This window comes from Gadus chalcogrammus, chromosome 16 (genome assembly GCF_026213295.1).
Source record: "Gadus chalcogrammus isolate NIFS_2021 chromosome 16, NIFS_Gcha_1.0, whole genome shotgun sequence".
Lineage (NCBI taxonomy): Eukaryota > Metazoa > Chordata > Actinopteri > Gadiformes > Gadidae > Gadus > Gadus chalcogrammus.
Genome location: NC_079427.1, coordinates 26,880,246 through 26,898,547, shown reverse-complemented (window position 1 = coordinate 26,898,547; position 18,302 = coordinate 26,880,246). Strand labels below are relative to the sequence as shown.

Sequence of the window (18,302 nt, the reverse complement as noted above, 5' to 3'; positions counted from 1 at the left end):
ATCAATGCAATTGGCATCAGAATGTCTTCATGCAGTGTTAGACAGTTTATATTATTATTTACAACTATGTACAACATGCTGTTTAGTCAAATGTACATTCAGTATTTTTGTATTCTTTTATTTGCAGTTTTCACCGTCTGTTCATGAGGAATTGTGACAGTAAATGGTCAACCTTACTACGACTCTGTCTTCATTGGCTACGGTTTAACTCGGTGTTAAGTCAGGGTTACAACACACTGCACGAGAACACTACAATGTCCAATCTTCATAGAACTTGGCATAGATGATCTTCAGACCAAGTTGAACAAATGAATCAAACAGCTTTCTCAAATTCAAAACCGTTTGGCCGTGACAGCCAATCAAACTTGACGGCGCTCATTAATGGTTAGACACTGCACTCGTGTTACGACAAGCGGTACTTAATGTATAATGCAACAATGACTATAGTTACCATTCCGCCCACCTACAATATAAACTGCAATTCCCACTGGATTAGATGCTTCACGAACCACCTCCAGAACGGATGCTTGTTTACATTGTGTCTCTTTTAGGAATATTGTTCCGAATACCCCTATGTATTTGTGACATTTGTTCTGTCAGGCAGACTGTATTGCGCCCTTACCTCTAGGTGGGGTCCTTTTCCCATTTCCTCATCCCACCGGCTGTCGGTATTGCCGATTTCCGAGACGGTCGTCATGTAGCCCCCTGGCCGATTACGTCCATCCGGCAGAATTAGCCTACCGAGTCCCATTATGCTTGACACCCACATTGCTGCTCGCAGCTATATTTATTATTATTATTATGCTGCCATTGGAGTCAATGGCAGCCCATAGAACCGCTTGGCGAAAAGTTGTGAAATTTGGCACACTTGTTCAAGACAGCCCCATTAGCCCATTAAGCCAATCTCAGGTCGCTAGCCCAACAGCTCTAGCGCCACCAACAGGTCAAAGTTGGACATGCATTCATGTTCATAACTTTCGACCCATTCGACCAATATTCACAAACCAGGTATCATTTGATTCCTTCAACCAAGCCCAGTTCAACAAACCCTATGCCGTCATTGCGCCATGACGTATATTTCCGCCATCTTGGTTTATGTCAAAAACCATCAAAATGCTACTTCTATCACAAATCTTGTCCAATCATCTCGAAACTTGGCACACATGATCTTCTGGCCATCCTTGATGAAAAACATCGAATAGATTTGTCAAATTCAAAACTCTTTGCCCGCTTAAGCCAATCAAATTTGGCGGCGAAGCCGCTAAACAGGAAGTGAGCCGATTTCTCAGCATCCCTTAGAAATATCATAACCAGACTTGGTATATAGACCCATGGCCTCATAAAGGTGACACTGATTGAATGTGGTGACCTTTGACCTCTAGGTGGCGCTGTTATTAATGTCGAAATGTTTTGACTCCTCTCTCTTCACATGAGTACATTTCAAACTTATTTTCAATGTCTGGTGATACTAACAGACCTCCCCGTGTGGCTAGCATATTATTTATTGCAGAAATATCCGTGACAGCCAATGATATTCGACCGCGAAGCCACCAAACCGGAAACACGCCAATATCTCAGCATCCCTTTGACATATCATGACCAAACTTGTTACATAGACCCATAACATCATCATGGGAACACTCAATGAATTTTGTGACCATTGACCTCTAGGGGGCGCTGTTAATAATGTCGATGTGTTTTAACTCCTCTCTCTTCACATGAGTACATTTCAAACTTATTTTCAATGTTTAATGATACTGTCAGACCTCCCCATATATCTTGTAAATTATTTTGTTGATATTGTTCCGAATACCCCTATGTATTTGTGACATTTGTTCTGTCAGGCAGACTGCATTGCGCCCTTACCTCTAGGTGGGGTCCATTTCCCATTTACTCATCCCACCGGCTGTCGGTATTGCCGATTTCCGAGGCGGTCGTCATGTAGCCCCCTGGCCGATTGCGTCCATCCGGCAGAATAAGCCTACCGAGTCCGATTATGCTTGACACCCACATTGCTGCTCGCAGCTATATTTGGGTGTCAAGCAACTATGTTGCGAGACAACCTATTGTTATTGTACGAATTCTTATTATTATTATTATTATTATGCTGCCATTGGAGTCAATGGCAGCCCATAGAACCGCTTGGCGAAAAGTTGTGAAATTTGGCACACTTGTTCAGGACTGCCCCATTAGCCCATTAAGCCAATCTAAGGTCGCTAGCCCAACAGCTCTAGCGCCACCAACAGGTCAAAGTTGGGCATGCATTCATGTTCATAACTTTTGACCTATTCGACCAATTTTCACAAACCAGGTATCATTGGATTCCTTGAACCAAGCCCAGTTCAACAAACCCTATGACGTCATTGCGCCATGACGTATATGTCCGCCATCTTGGTTTATGTCAAAAACCTTCAAAATGCTACTCCTATCACAAATCTTGTCCAATCATCTTGAAACTTGGCACACATGATCTTCTGGCCATCCTTGATGAAAAACATCGAATAGATTTGTCAAATTCAAAACCGTTTGCCCGCTAAAGCCAATCAAATTTGGCGGCAAAGCCGCCAAACAGGAAGTGAGCCGATTTCTCAGCATCCCTTTGACATATCATAACCAGACTTGGTATATAGACCCATGGCCTCATAAAGGTGACACTGATTTAATTTGGTGACCTTTGACCTGTAGGGGGCGCTGTTATTAATGTCCATGTGTTTTGACCTCTTTCCCTTCACATGAGTACATTTACAACTTATTTTCAATGTCTGGTGATACTATCAGACCTCCCCGTATAGCTAGTATATTATAACTTGCACAAATATCCGCGACAGCCAATGATATTCAACCGCGAAGCCGCCAAACTGGAAAAACGCCAATATCTCAGTATCCCTTGGACAAATCATAACCAAACTTGATACCTAGACCCATAACATCATTATGGGGACACTCAATGAATTTGGTGACCATTGACCTCTAGGGGGCGCTATAATTAATGAAGACGTGTTTTAACTCCTCTCTCTTCACATGAGTACATTTCAAACTTATTATCAATGTTTAATGATACTGTCAGACCTCCCCATATATCTTGTAAATTATTTTGTTGATATTGTTCCGAATACCCCTATGTATTTGTGACATTTGTTCTGTCAGGCAGACTGCATTGCCCCCTTACCTCTAGGTGGGGTCCTTTTCCCATTTACTCATCCCACCGGCTGTCGGTATTGCCGATTTCCGAGGCGGTCGTCATGTAGCCCCCTGGCCGATTGCGTCCATCCGGCAGAATAAGCCTACCGAGTCCGATTATGCTTGACACCCACATTGCTGCTCGCAGCTATATTTGGGTGTCAAGCAACTATGTTGCGAGACAACCTATTGTTATTGTACGAATTATTATTATTATTATTATTATTATTATGCTGCCATTGGAGTCAATGGCAGCCCATAGAACCGCTTGGCGAAAAGTTGTGAAATTTGGCACACTTGTTCAGGACTGCCCCATTAGCCCATTAAGCCAATCTAAGGTCGCTAGCCCAACAGCTCTAGCGCCACCAACAGGTCAAAGTTGGGCATGCATTCATGTTCATAACTTTTGACCTATTCGACCAATTTTCACAAACCAGGTATCATTGGATTCCTTGAACCAAGCCCAGTTCAACAAACCCTATGACGTCATTGCGCCATGACGTATATGTCCGCCATCTTGGTTTATGTCAAAAACCTTCAAAATGCTACTCCTATCACAAATCTTGTCCAATCATCTTGAAACTTGGCACACATGATCTTCTGGCCATCCTTGATGAAAAACATCGAATAGATTTGTCAAATTCAAAACCGTTTGCCCGCTAAAGCCAATCAAATTTGGCGGCGAAGCCGCCAAACAGGAAGTGAGCCGATTTCTCAGCATCCCTTTGACATATCATAACCAGACTTGGTATATAGACCCATGGCCTCATAAAGGTGACACTGATTTAATTTGGTGACCTTTGACCTGTAGGGGGCGCTGTTATTAATGTCCATGTGTTTTGACCTCTTTCCCTTCACATGAGTACATTTACAACTTATTTTCAATGTCTGGTGATACTATCAGACCTCCCCGTATAGCTAGTATATTATAACTTGCACAAATATCCGCGACAGCCAATGATATTCAACCGCGAAGCCGCCAAACTGGAAAAACGCCAATTATCTCAGTATCCCTTGGACAAATCATAACCAAACTTGATACCTAGACCCATAACATCATTATGGGGACACTAATGAATTTGGTGACCATTGACCTCTAGGGGGCGCTATAATTAATGAAGACGTGTTTTAACTCCTCTCTCTTCACATGAGTACATTTCAAACTTATTATCAATGTTTAATGATACTGTCAGACCTCCCCATATATCTTGTAAATTATTTTGTTATATTGTTCCGAATACCCCTATGTATTTGTGACATTTGTTCTGTCAGGCAGACTGCATTGCCCCCTTACCTCTAGGTGGGGTCCTTTTCCCATTTACTCATCCCACCGGCTGTCGGTATTGCCGATTTCCGAGGCGGTCGTCATGTAGCCCCCTGGCCGATTGCGTCCATCCGGCAGAATAAGCCTACCGAGTCCGATTATGCTTGACACCCACATTGCTGCTCGCAGCTATATTTGGGTGTCAAGCAACTATGTTGCGAGACAACCTATTGTTATTGTACGAATTCTTATTATTATTATTATTATTATGCTGCCATTGGAGTCAATGGCAGCCCATAGAACCGCTTGGCGAAAAGTTGTGAAATTTGGCACACTTGTTCAGGACTGCCCCATTAGCCCATTAAGCCAATCTAAGGTCGCTAGCCCAACAGCTCTAGCGCCACCAACAGGTCAAAGTTGGGCATGCATTCATGTTCATAACTTTTGACCTATTCGACCAATTTTCACAAACCAGGTATCATTGGATTCCTTGAACCAAGCCCAGTTCAACAAACCCTATGACGTCATTGCGCCATGACGTATATGTCCGCCATCTTGGTTTATGTCAAAAACCTTCAAAATGCTACTCCTATCACAAATCTTGTCCAATCATCTCGAAACTTGGCACACATGATCTTCTGGCCATCCTTGATGAAAAACATCGAATAGATTTGTCAAATTCAAAACCGTTTGCCCGCTAAAGCCAATCAAATTTGGCGGCGAAGCCGCCAAACAGGAAGTGAGCCGATTTCTCAGCATCCCTTTGACATATCATAACCAGACTTGGTATATAGACCCATGGCCTCATAAAGGTGACACTGATTTAATTTGGTGACCTTTGACCTGTAGGGGGCGCTGTTATTAATGTCCATGTGTTTTGACCTCTTTCCCTTCACATGAGTACATTTACAACTTATTTTCAATGTCTGGTGATACTATCAGACCTCCCCGTATAGCTAGTATATTATAACTTGCACAAATATCCGCGACAGCCAATGATATTCAACCGCGAAGCCGCCAAACTGGAAAAACGCCAATATCTCAGTATCCCTTGGACAAATCATAACCAAACTTGATACATAGACCCATAACATCATTATGGGGACACTCAATGAATTTGGTGACCATTGACCTCTAGGGGGCGCTATAATTAATGAAGACGTGTTTTAACTCCTCTCTCTTCACATGAGTACATTTCAAACTTATTATCAATGTTTAATGATACTGTCAGACCTCCCCATATATCTTGTAAATTATTTTGTTGATATTGTTCCGAATACCCCTATGTATTTGTGACATTTGTTCTGTCAGGCAGACTGCATTGCCCCCTTACCTCTAGGTGGGGTCCTTTTCCCATTTACTCATCCCACCGGCTGTCGGTATTGCCGATTTCCGAGGCGGTCGTCATGTAGCCCCCTGGCCGATTGCGTCCATCCGGCAGAATAAGCCTACCGAGTCCGATTATGCTTGACACCCACATTGCTGCTCGCAGCTATATTTCCTATTATTATTATTTACCTGCAATGGGAGTCAATGGCAGCCCATAGAACCGCTTGGTGAAAAGTTGTGAAATTTGGCACACTGGTTCAGGACAGCCCCATTAGCCCATTAAGCCAATCTCAGGTCGCTAGCCCTACAGCTCTAGCGCCACCAACAGGTCAAAGTTGGACATGCATTCATGTTCATAACTTTCGACCTATTCGACCAATATTCACAAACCAGGTATCATTGGATTCCTTGAACCAAGCCCAGTTCAACACACCCTATGACGTCATTGCGCCATGACGTATATTTCCGCCATCTTGGTTTATGTCAAAAACCTTCAAAATGCTACTCCTATCACAAATCTTGTCCAATCATCTCGAAACTTGGCACACATGATCTTCTGGCCATCCTTGATGAAAAACATCGAATAGATTTGTCAAATTCAAAACCGTTTGCCCGCTACAGCCAATCAAATTTGGCGGCGAAGCCGCCAAACAGGAAGTGAGCACATATCTCAGCAACCCGACATATCATAACCAACCTTGGTACATAGACCTATGACCCCATAAAGGTGACACTGAATGAATTTGGTGACCCTTGACCTCTAGGTGGCGCTGTTATTAATGTCGATGTGTTTTGACTCCTCTCTCTTCACATGAGTACATTTAAAACTTATTTTCAATGTCTGGTGATACTATCAGACCTCCCCATATAGCTCAGTATATTACGTCTTGCAGAAATATCCGCGACAGCCAATGATATTCGAGCGCGAAGCCCGGAAACCGGAAACACGCCAATATCTCTGCAGCCCTTTGACATATCATAACCAACTTGATACATTGACCCATAACATAATCATGGGGACACTCAAATAATTTGGTGACCATTGAACGCTAGGGGGCGCTATAATTAATGAAGACGTATTTTAACTCCTCTCTCTTCACATGAGTACATTTCAAACTTATTTTCAATGTCTGATGATACTGTCAGACCTACTCATATAGCTTATAAATTATTTCTCATTGCAACATCAGAACTTGGCCGCCATGTTGAAAGTTGTCAAAATCAGTTGTAAATTCCCACAGGCCACAAATTATGTCCAATCTTCATGAAACTCTGCATATATGATCTTCAGACCAAGCTGAACTAATGTGTTAAACAGCTTTCTCAAATTCAAAACCGTTTGGCCGTGACAGGCAATCAAACTTGACGGCGCTCATTAATGGGTAGACACTGCACTCGTGTGGCGATAAGCGGTACTTAATGTATAATGCAACAATGACTATATTTACCATTCCGCCCACTTAAAATATAAACTGCAATTCCCACTGGATCAGATGCTTCACGAACCACCTCCAGAAGGGATGCTTGTTTACATGGTGTCTCTTTTTGGGATATTGTTCCGAATACCCCTATGTATTTGTGACATTTGTTCTGTCAGGCAGACTGCATTGCGCCCTTACCTCTAGGTGGGGTCCTTTTTCCCATTTACTCATCCCACCGGCTGTCGGTATTGCCGATTTCCGAGGCGGTCGTCATGTAGCCCCCTGGCCAATTGCGTCCATCCGGCAGAATTAGCCTACCGAGTCCGATTATGCTTGACACCCACATTGCTGCTCGCAGCTATATTTATTATTATCCTTCAATGGGAGTCAATGGCAGCCCATAGAACCGCTTGGCGAAAAGTTGTGAAATTTGGCACACTGGTTCAGGACAGCCCCATTAGCCCATTAGGCCAATCTCAGGTCGCTAGCCCTACAGCTCTAGCGCCACCAACAGGTCAAAGTTGGACATGCATTCATGTTCATAACTTTCGACCCATTTGACCAATATTCACAAATCAGGTATCATTGGATTCCTTGAACCAAGCCCAGTTCAACACATCCTATGACGTCATTGCGCCATGACGTATATGTCCGCCATCTTGGTTTATGTCAAAAACCTTCAAAATGCTACTCCTATCACAAATCTTGTCCAATCATCTCGAAACTTGGCACACATGATCTTCTGGCCATCCTTGATGAAAAACATCGAATAGATTTGTCAAATTCAAAACCGTTTGCCCGCTAAAGCCAATCAAATTTGGCGGCGAAGCCGCCAAACAGGAAGTGAGCCGATTTCTCAGCATCCCTTTGACATATCATAACCAGACTTGGTATATAGACCCATGGCCTCATAAAGGTGACACTGATTTAATTTGGTGACCTTTGACCTGTAGGGGGCGCTGTTATTAATGTCCATGTGTTTTGACCTCTTTCCCTTCACATGAGTACATTTAAAAATTATTTTCAATGTCTGGTGATACTATCAGACCTCCCCGTATAGCTAGTATATTATAACTTGCACAAATATCCGCGACAGCCAATGATATTCGACCGCGAACCCCCCAAACCGGAAACACGCCAATATCTCAGCAGCCCTTTGACATATCATAACCAGACTTGATACATAGACCCATAGCATCATCATGGGGACACTGCTTGAATTTGGTGACCATTGACCTCTAGGGGGCGCTATAATTAATGAAGACGTGTTTTAACTCCTCTCTCTTCACATGAGTACATTTCAAACTTATTTTCAATGTCTGATGATACTGTCAGACCTCCCCATATAGCTTACAAATTATTTCTCATTGCAACCTCAGAACTTGGCCACCATGTTGAAAGTTGTAAAAATCAGTTGTAAATTTCCACAGGCCACAAATAATGTCCAATCTTCATAAAACTTTGCAGATATGATCTTCAGAACAATTTGAACAAATGTGTTAAACAGCTTTCTCAAATTCAAAACCGTTTGGCCGTGACAGGCAATCAAACGTGACGGCGCTCATTAATGAGTAGACACTGCACTCGTGTGGCGCTCATTAATGGGTAGACACTGCACTCGTGTGGCGACAAGCGGTACTTAATGTTTAATGCAACAATGACTATATTCACCATTCCGCCCACCTACAATATAAACTGCAATTCCCACTGGATTAGATGCTTCACGAACAACCTCCAGAACGGATGCTTGTGTACATTGTGTCTCTTTTAGGGATATTGTTCCGAATACCCCTATGTATTTGTGACCTTTGTTCTGCCAGGCAGACTGTATTGCGCCCTTACCTCTAGGTGGGGTCCTTTTCCCATTTACTTATCCCACCGGCTGTCGGTATTGCCGATTTCCGAGACGGTCATCATGTAGCCCCCTGGCCGATTACGTCCATCCGGCAGAATTTGCCTACCGAGTCCCATTATGCTTGACACCCACATTGCTGCTCGCAGCTATATTTCCTATTATTATTATTTTACCTAAGTGGAAGTCAATGGCAGGCCATAAAACCGCTGGGCGAAAAGTTGTGACATTTGGCACACTAGCCCAACAGCTCTAGCGCCACCAACAGGTCAAAGTTGGACATGCATTCATGTTCATAACTTTCGACCCATTCGACCAATATTCACAAACCAGGTATCATTGGATTCCTTGAACCAAGCCCAGTTCAACACACCCTATGACGTCATTGCGCCATGACGTAGATTTCCGCCATCTTGGTTTATGTCAAAAACCTTCAAAATGCTACTACTATCACAAATCTTGTCCAATCATCCCGAAACTTGGCACACATGATCTTCCGGCCATGCTTGATAAAAAACATTGAATAGATTTTTCAAATTCATAACCGTTTGCCCGCTAATGCCAATCAAATTTTGTGGCGAAGCCGCCAAGCCGGATGTAAGCCCATATCTCAGCAGCCCTTTGACATATCATAACCAACCTTGGTATATAGACCCATGCCCCCATAAAGCTGACACTGAATGAATTTGGTGACCTTTGACCTCTAGGCGGCGCTATAATTAATTAACATGAGTACATTTCTAACTTATTTTCAATGTTTCATGATACTGTCAGACCTCCCCATATAGCTTATAAATTATTTTTCATTGCAACATCAGAACTTGGCCACCATGTTGAAAGTTGTCAAAATCAGTTGTAAATTTCCACAGGCCACAAATTATGTCCAATCTTCATAAAACTTGGCATATATGATCTTCAGACCAAGCTGAAAAAATGGATTAGACAGCTTTCTCAAATTCCAAACCGTTTGGCCGTGACAGGCAATCAAACTTGAGGGCGCTCATTAATGGGTAGACACTGCACTCGTGTGGCACTCATTAATGGGTAGACACTGCACTCGTGTGGCGACAAGCGGTACTTAATGTATAATGCAACAATGACTAAATTTACCATTCCGCCCACTGACAATATGAACTGCAATTCCCACTGGATTAGATGCTTCACGACCACCTCCAGAACGGATGCTTGTTTACATTGTGTCTCTTTTAGGGATATTGTTCCGAATACCCCTATGTATTTGTGACATTTGTTCTGTCAGGCAGACTGTATTGCGCCCTTACCTCTAGGTGGGGTCCTTTTCCCACATAATGCTCATCCCACCGGCTGTCGGTATTGCCGATTACCGAGACGGTCGTCAGTACCCCCCTGGCCGATTACGTCCATCCGGCAGCATTAGCTTACCGAGTCCCATTATGCTTGACACCCACATTGCTGCTCGCAGCTATATTTGGGTGTCAAGCAACAAAGTTGCGAGACAACCTATTGTTTTTGTATGAATTCCTATTATTATTATTTTACCTACGTGGAAGTCAATGGCAGCCCATAGAACCGCCTGGTGAAAAGTTGTGAAATTTGGCACACTGGTTCAGGACAGCCCCATTAGCCCATTAAGCCATTCTGTTCCTCCGACATTGGGTTTCTCTGTCTCTTGTTAGTCGGCTGATCTATGATGAATGTAACAATCCCTTAGTTACTTGTGTTTATATCGAGCCGGTTCCGTGTTTGGGGGTCTGTGCCGCAAAGCAATTCGTTACTTCGCGAGACCCGAGACTCCCGCGAGAGTGGGCGGCGGGTCGCCGGCAGAAACATATTCATTTTCTCCGCCAAGATGCACAAGGGGGAGTTGAAACAACGAACAATCGAACAAAAATGTATAATGGAATCATCGCAATGACTCCTAGCCTGTTATATTAAGGTAAATCAAGCCAAAAAAGTTGCATAGTTCCCCTTTCACTCGTGTCTGATCTCTTTTCTGGTCCATTCTTCTTTTGTTCCACCGACAGTTCACGGCGGGTCGCCGGCAGAAACATTTCTTCACAAGTTGCTTCATTGTGTATTGTTCATTAAACAAACATAGGCCATCAAACAAATTTACACTAAACATGTAATTTAACTTCAGCTTTGACAAAAGCATTGTAGGAACAGTTACCAATTAAACACTAACCTGGCTGGGAGAGAGAGAGAGAGAGAGAGAGAGAGAGAGAGAGAGAGAGAGAGAGAGAGAGAGAGAGAGGAGAGAGAGAGAGAGAGAGAGAGAGAGAGAGAGAGAGAGAGAGAGAGAGAGAGAGAGAGAGAGAGAGAGAGAGAGAGAGAGAGAGAGAGAGAGAGAGAGAGAGAGAGAGAGAGAGAGAGAGAGATACCCCTTAACAGTGGTATAATGAGCACATACACATACTGTCGTGATCTATTGCTTAATTATAAATAGCTCTGGTTGTTGTTTCTGTTCCACGACATTTTGTATGTCATGTTTGTGGTGTGGGATGAAGAGAGTGGTAATGAATCAGATGTAGTGAGTGTAACATAATTCACCTACAGTATTTTGTTATGTGTTGTTCTTTCAATTGTGTTGTCGTTTACTGCATGCCATTTACTGTTTTGGTGGTTCAGGGATCGCTGTCCCTTTAAGGATTACGGCGTCTCATGACGTCAGAGCCCATGCGGGATTTGTTTACCTGCAGCACGTTTTGATTTCCGGCTTTTCTCTTTGACTAAATAAACGAGTCACACCACTGTGTGCTCAACGTGCGAAATTGTAACTTTCACTTATTGCAATTTCCACACAGATTTGTTTTGACGCAATTGCGATTCAGCCTACGCATAGCATGGTCTGGCTCGAGTCCTCAGCCCCAACGTAATTGTGAGCTGTCTCCCCGGCAATGGAATCGCAACAATATTGCAATCTAGGGAGGGGGCGTCGCTAACGTGTACGCTTGTATTACAGTCAACGAAGATAATATGTTTATCAAAATACTCATTTTAATGAAGGCACGATGGAAAATGTAATTGAGTAAAGAGTAGAATTCTAAATCAAATATTTACTTGAGTAAGAGTAAAATTACAGACTTAAAAAAGGAACGTGAAAAGTACTTTTTATCCGAAAAAAGTACTTTTTTACTCATTTGCGTTACTTGTAACGCGTTACTACCCACCCCTGGGTCCGAGGACGTTACCTAGCGACACGCACAAACATGCCCCTTTTCCTCGGACGGCGATCTCGCCATCTCGGTTGAACTCAGTGGTGACCGAGCGAAATTCGGAGACAGAATTCAAGATGGCTGCGCCCATTGTGACTTGAAGTATGAACTGTTTTCATTGTGCTTGGACCACTTCAGTGGTTTAATTCGGTAACCACCGAATTAAACCACTTCGGTGGTTTAATTCAGCCTACGCATAGCATGGTCTGGCTCGAGTCCTCAGCCCCAACGTAATTGTGAGCTGTCTCCCCGGCAATGGAATCGCAACAATATTGCAATCTAGGGAGGGGGCATCGCTAACGTGTACGCTTGTATTAGTCAACGAAGATAATATGTTTATCAAAATACTCATTTTAATGAAGGCACGATGGAAAATGTAATTGAGTAAAGAGTAGAATTCTAAATCAAATATTTACTTGAGTAAGAGTAAAATTACAGACTTAAAAAAGGAACGTGAAAAGTACTTTTTATCCGAAAAAAGTACTTTTTTACTCATTTGCGTTACTTGTAACGCGTTACTACCCACCCCTGGGTCCGAGGACGTTACCTAGCGACACGCACAAACATGCCCCTTTTCCTCGGACGGCGATCTCGCCATCTCGGTTGAACTCAGTGGTGACCGAGCGAAATTCGGAGACAGAATTCAAGATGGCTGCGCCCATTGTGACTTGAAGTATGAACTGTTTTCATTGTGCTTGGACCACTTCAGTGGTTTAATTCGGTAACCACCGAATTAAACCACTTCGGTGGTTTAATTCAGCCTACGCATAGCATGGTCTGGCTCGAGTCCTCAGCCCCAACGTAATTGTGAGCTGTCTCCCCGGCAATGGAATCGCAACAATATTGCAATCTAGGGAGGGGGCATCGCTAACGTGTACGCTTGTATTACAGTCAACAAAGATAATGTGTTTATCAAAATACTCATTTTAATGAAGGCACAATGGAAAATGTAATTGAGTAAAGAGTAGAATTCTAAATCAAATATTTACTTGAGTAAGAGTAAAATTACAGACTTAAAAAAGGAACGTGAAAAGTACTTTTTATCCGAAAAAATTACTTTTTTACTCATTTGCGTTACTTGTAACGCGTTACTACCCACCCCTGGGTCCGAGGACGTTACCTAGCGACACGCACAAACATGCCCCTTTTCCTCGGACGGCGATCTCGCCATCTCGGTTGAACTCAGTGGTGACCGAGCGAAATTCGGAGACAGAATTCAAGATGGCTGCGCCCATTGTGACTTGAAGTATGAACTGTTTTCATTGTGCTTGGACCACTTCGGTGGTTTAAATGGTAAATTTCAATCACTCGTATTACTGCAATACCTTACTGCATCCGTATCTCTGCCTATGTACACAAATATATTGTATTTGTGTACAGCACTTTGGTCAACTACTGTTGTTTTAAATGTGCTATATAAATAAACTTGACTTGACTATGGCCTATAGCCTACTTATATTGGATCGCCTGGTCCTCTGCCAATGCTACCGCGATAACAGCTTTCCGGGTGGCGTCCATGTTTTCCTCCAACGACCGAGCGAAATAATAAAACGCTTGAAGTGTGGGCGTGGCGTCAGATCCGAGATCGGAGTCGGTTCGCAGAGAATACTCGAACGCAGCAGAAATGAAATTAGCCCAAATGGGGGCGTGTCACGACACCCGTCAATCACAATAAAATGGCCGCTTACGCCACTGTGCTTGGGCTGAATGACTTTAGCCCAAATGGGAAGCATATGAAGGGGGCGTGTCACGATACCTGTCAATCAAAATTGAATGGAAGCTTACGCTACTCCGCTTGGGCTGAATACATTTAGCCCATTCACAGGAAAAAAACGAAGATATGTCATATATCCTGTTTTTTTCTGTCACTTTTTGGTGCTGTTGCTCCTTTAGGTTCTACCAAAATTTAAAACAATATGTTCTAAGGTTTTTAATAATATTTTTTCATTTTTACTGTAAAAGGTAGGGAGGGCTTAGCCCTGTTAGCCCATTTATACCAGCCGTCCCTGCATGTGTGTGTTTGTGTGCAGTAGCTGACCAACAGTGAACAAAAACACAGCTTCCACATGTTTCACATAATTATACTAAATACTGTAAAATACACGCAGTAGTATATTGAACTAATACATCTAAATACAATGTATACATCCATTATACATATATTAAATGTGATCTAGATCCTAATGGAGCAAGGGGGTGGAGGTCTCACCGGCCGGCCGGGGGGCCAGCCAGCAGCAGCGCCAGGCCGGCGGGGATCATGGCGCTGTCAGGTCTTCGCTGTCAGGACCTCCTCTCTCTGGAAGAGAGACAAACAGGAAGTGATTCGAAAGCAGCTCGTATTATTCCAGGACCTCCTCTCTCTGGAAGAGAGAGGAGGTCCGGAAGGGCGTGGAACGGTTCCCCCCCGGCTGCTCTGATCACTATCAGTCCGACTGGTTCCGCTGCCCCTGGGCCTTTGCACAGAGATTCGCTTCTTTAACCCGAGATATAGTGTCCCTAATATAGCATAATCTATATCTACCTATCTGTCAATATAATATGTGCGACCTTTTAAATTGAAAACCTGAAACACAGCGACATCAACGCATCACCTTCCACCGGCAGCTCCAGGAGTGAAGAGTCTGTCAGCCAATCAGAGGGCGGCTCCCTAGGAGGCTCACATGGATCCTCTAAGGACCAGGCTGGCATCTCCACTAGGAGGGTACACCAGGAAATACACACTCACATAGTAGAGGAAATAAGCTAACTGGAGACAGAGACAGAGGCATGCAAGGACTTCAAAGACACTCCAGATGCTCACAAACAGCCATACCTGTTGGGAGAAATACAACATTGTGCGAAAGCAGCAGCAAGATTCGTCATCTGTTGTGATGAGAAGGACCTCACCCCCCCCCCCCACCCTATAGACTCATCCCCCTGGACTCACTCTGCACACAATAATTGCACTAATCCTCCGTAATGTATTGTGTATTTAGAGTTTATCTTTAACTTATGTTTATACAAGATAATGTAATTTTTATAATATCGCACATTTTACTTTTTAAAGTAACAATTGATATGTATAGATATTTTGTATTTAAAGGTTCGATGGGTGTCGATGGGTATCTTGGGTCCTCTTATGTATTGGCGCTTGTGGATGCTCAATGACATTTTATTGAAGTAAGCATATTTTACAGTGATCCATTCAAACATAAAACGAGGCAAGAAACACAACCTTGTGGTGAAGCTTCTATACACTGACCCACCCATATACACACACACACACATATATATATATATCATATAACTATCAGTACCACACACTCTTCAACCTGGACCAACCAGGGCTGTATGAGTCATAAGTGGCTTAGAGACATTCTAAACTCCTCCTCCCTGAGGCTACGGTCCAATCGCTGGGTTTCAGTCTGCAGAACCGATTGGAGGGGCTTCCTGGAGACGGCATCCAGGGACAGGCTGAGGTCCCGCCGCAGGGAGAGAACCGATTGGTTGTTCTTAGAGGAGCTTTCGATGAAGTCCCACATCTCCTGACTGTCAAGAGAAAGAGTGAGACGCAAACGGTGGACCTAAAGGAGGAGCAGGGAGAGAGGAGAAGAGTAGGGAGGAGGAGAGGAGAGAGGCGGAGGGGAGGAGAGAGGAGAGGAGAGGAATCATGCATGTTAAACAACCACTTCACCTCATAGTGTGGTGCCGACTACAGTAACAACCTCCCCATCGGTGCAGGCAGTACTGTAGGACCAGAACTAAATGAGGATCTATTGCACCTGTGTATGGGTTATTCTCGGTTACTGAGGAGACATGAACAGACTAGGGGTTTTGGATGAGATGCTCCCCAGTCTGCTAATGCCTGTCAATCAGGAAGCTGATGATCCACTGACAGTTGGTGACAGGCACTGCAAACTGGGTGAGCTTCTGATGAAGGATTTCAGGGATGATGGTGTTGAACGCCGAGCTGAAGTCCACAAATGTCAATAGATTATTTGCCGATACATAATTGATGGCAGGGGCGTTTCTAGGTTTTTGAAATATCCGGGGCTTAGCCCAGAGGGAAAGGGAAAATCCAATTTTCTTTGTATGTTTTATTGCGCATGCAACATTTTTCATAATGCTTTACATAAATACACAATACGCAGTTTATTATTGCTTTAAATAGCTTCCTGACTGCTGTGCTGCTTATCCCCAGACATCTTAAGGCAAGGCAAGGCAAGGCAAGGCAAGGCAAGGCAAGGCAACTTTATTTATATAGCACTTTTCATACACAAGGCAGACTCAAAGTGCTTCACATATAAAATAAAATAATAGATAAGTAAAAGAAAAACATACGCAAAGAAATGGGTAAAATAGAAAAAGGCATTTTAGTATTAAAATAGAAAATAAAGGCAAAGTTAAAAAAGCTTTTTAGATTTAAGATTTTAGCAGAAAGCTATAGCAAACATAAAAGTCTTCAGTCTTGTTTTAAAGGTGCTCAGAGTTGGGGCAAGTCTTAAATCCTCTGGGAGTTTATTCCAGCTATTTGTTGCATAGTAACTAAATCCTGCTTTCCCATGTTTTGTGTTTACTCTGGGGATAATTAACAGATTGGTTTCAGAGGATCTTAGTGGTCTAGAAGGCTGATGTAGTGGAAGCATATCAGTTAAATATTTTGGGCCTAAACCATGTAGGGATTTATAGGTTAGCAACATGATTTTAAAATCAATTCTCTGACCTACAGGAAGCCAATGTAACGATTTCAGAATTGGTGGAATATGATCAAATTTTTTGGTCTTCGTTAGAACTCTAGCAGCAGCATTCTGAACAAGCTGAAGCTTCCTCAGAGTTTGTTTTGGGAGACCTGTGAGGAGACCATTGCAGTAATCAAGCTTACTAGTGATAAAGGCATGTACAAGTTTTTGTAAGTCTTCGGTGGACATGAGCCCTCTAAGTCTTGCTACATTTTTAAGGTGATAATATGCCGATTTTGTAACTGATTTGATGTGACTGTCAAAATGTAAATCTGAATCCATGATAACCCCTAGATTTCTGGCTTTGATTGAGGTTTTCAGGGACAGAGAGTGAAGGTGTTGGGTTACTTTAAGCCTTTCCGTTTTAGAACCAAATACAATTATCTCTGTTTTGTCCTCATTTAGTTGAAGGAAATTTCGGCACATCCATTCCTTCACTTGCTCAATGCACTGGCACAGCAGATCTATGGGCCGATAGTCATTTGGTGATAGCGATACATAGATTTGCATGTCATCAGCATAGCAATGATGGTCAATATTGTTATTTTGCATGATTTGCCCTAGTGGGAGCATTTAGATGTTGAATAAAGAGGGTCCTAAGATCGAACCTTGTGGGACTCCACATGTCACGTTGGTTGATTCTGATACAAAGTCGCCAATGGAAACAAAGTAGTTCCTATTTTGTAGGTAGGACCTGAACCAATTTAAGACAGTGCCTGAAAGCCCCACCCAGTTTTCTAACCTTTCCAGAAGTAATGTATGGTCTACAGTGTCGAATGCAGCACTGAGGTCAAGTAGCATTAGTATTGAGGTTTTGCCAGAGTCTGTGTTAAGACGGATGTCGTTTACAACTTTAATAAGGGCGGTCTCAGTGCTGTGCAGGGGTCGAAATCCTGATTGGAAGGTGTCATAGCAACCAGTTGATGCCAGGAAGTGATTTAGTTGCTGGAGGACAACTTTCTCAATGATTTTACTTATGAAGGGTAGATTTGATATTGGTCTGTAGTTGTTAATAATAGAGGCATCTAGGCTCCGCTTTTTTAAAAGGGGTTTAATAACTGCAGTTTGCAAAGCTTTTGGGAACTTGCCTGACTGGAGAGAGTTGTTAACTATCTGCAATATGCCTACTGCTAGGCAGTCGAAAACATTCTTAAAGAGGTTGGTAGGTATAGTATCAAGGCAACAGGTGGATGGCTTTAGTTGTGTCACAGTTTCCACAAGATTTTGAGAGTCTATAACATTAAAGCATGCCATCCTTGCCACGTAATTTTTGCCTGAACAGGGTGGTAGTCCAACATTTTTGTTTGATGTGGAGATATTGATGGCGCGTCTGATACCTTCAAT

At 43.1% G+C, this 18,302-nt stretch overlaps 1 protein-coding gene across 3 annotated transcripts in view; it reads right to left on the bottom strand.

Annotated features, from left to right (window-relative positions):
* Window positions 1-15,101: 15,101 nt before the first annotated feature.
* LOC130405517 (uncharacterized) overlaps window positions 15,102-18,302 on the bottom strand; it is a 46,074-nt gene continuing 42,873 nt past the window's right edge. For 2 of the 3 annotated variants that reach the window (XM_056610638.1, XM_056610640.1), the window contains exon 7: window positions 15,102-15,803. In XM_056610638.1, coding sequence (XP_056466613.1) covers window positions 15,576-15,803 — 228 coding nt within the window. In that variant the 3' untranslated portion in view covers window positions 15,102-15,575. The remainder of the gene's footprint in view (window positions 15,804-18,302) is intronic. The other variant, XM_056610639.1, reaches the window with a different exon arrangement.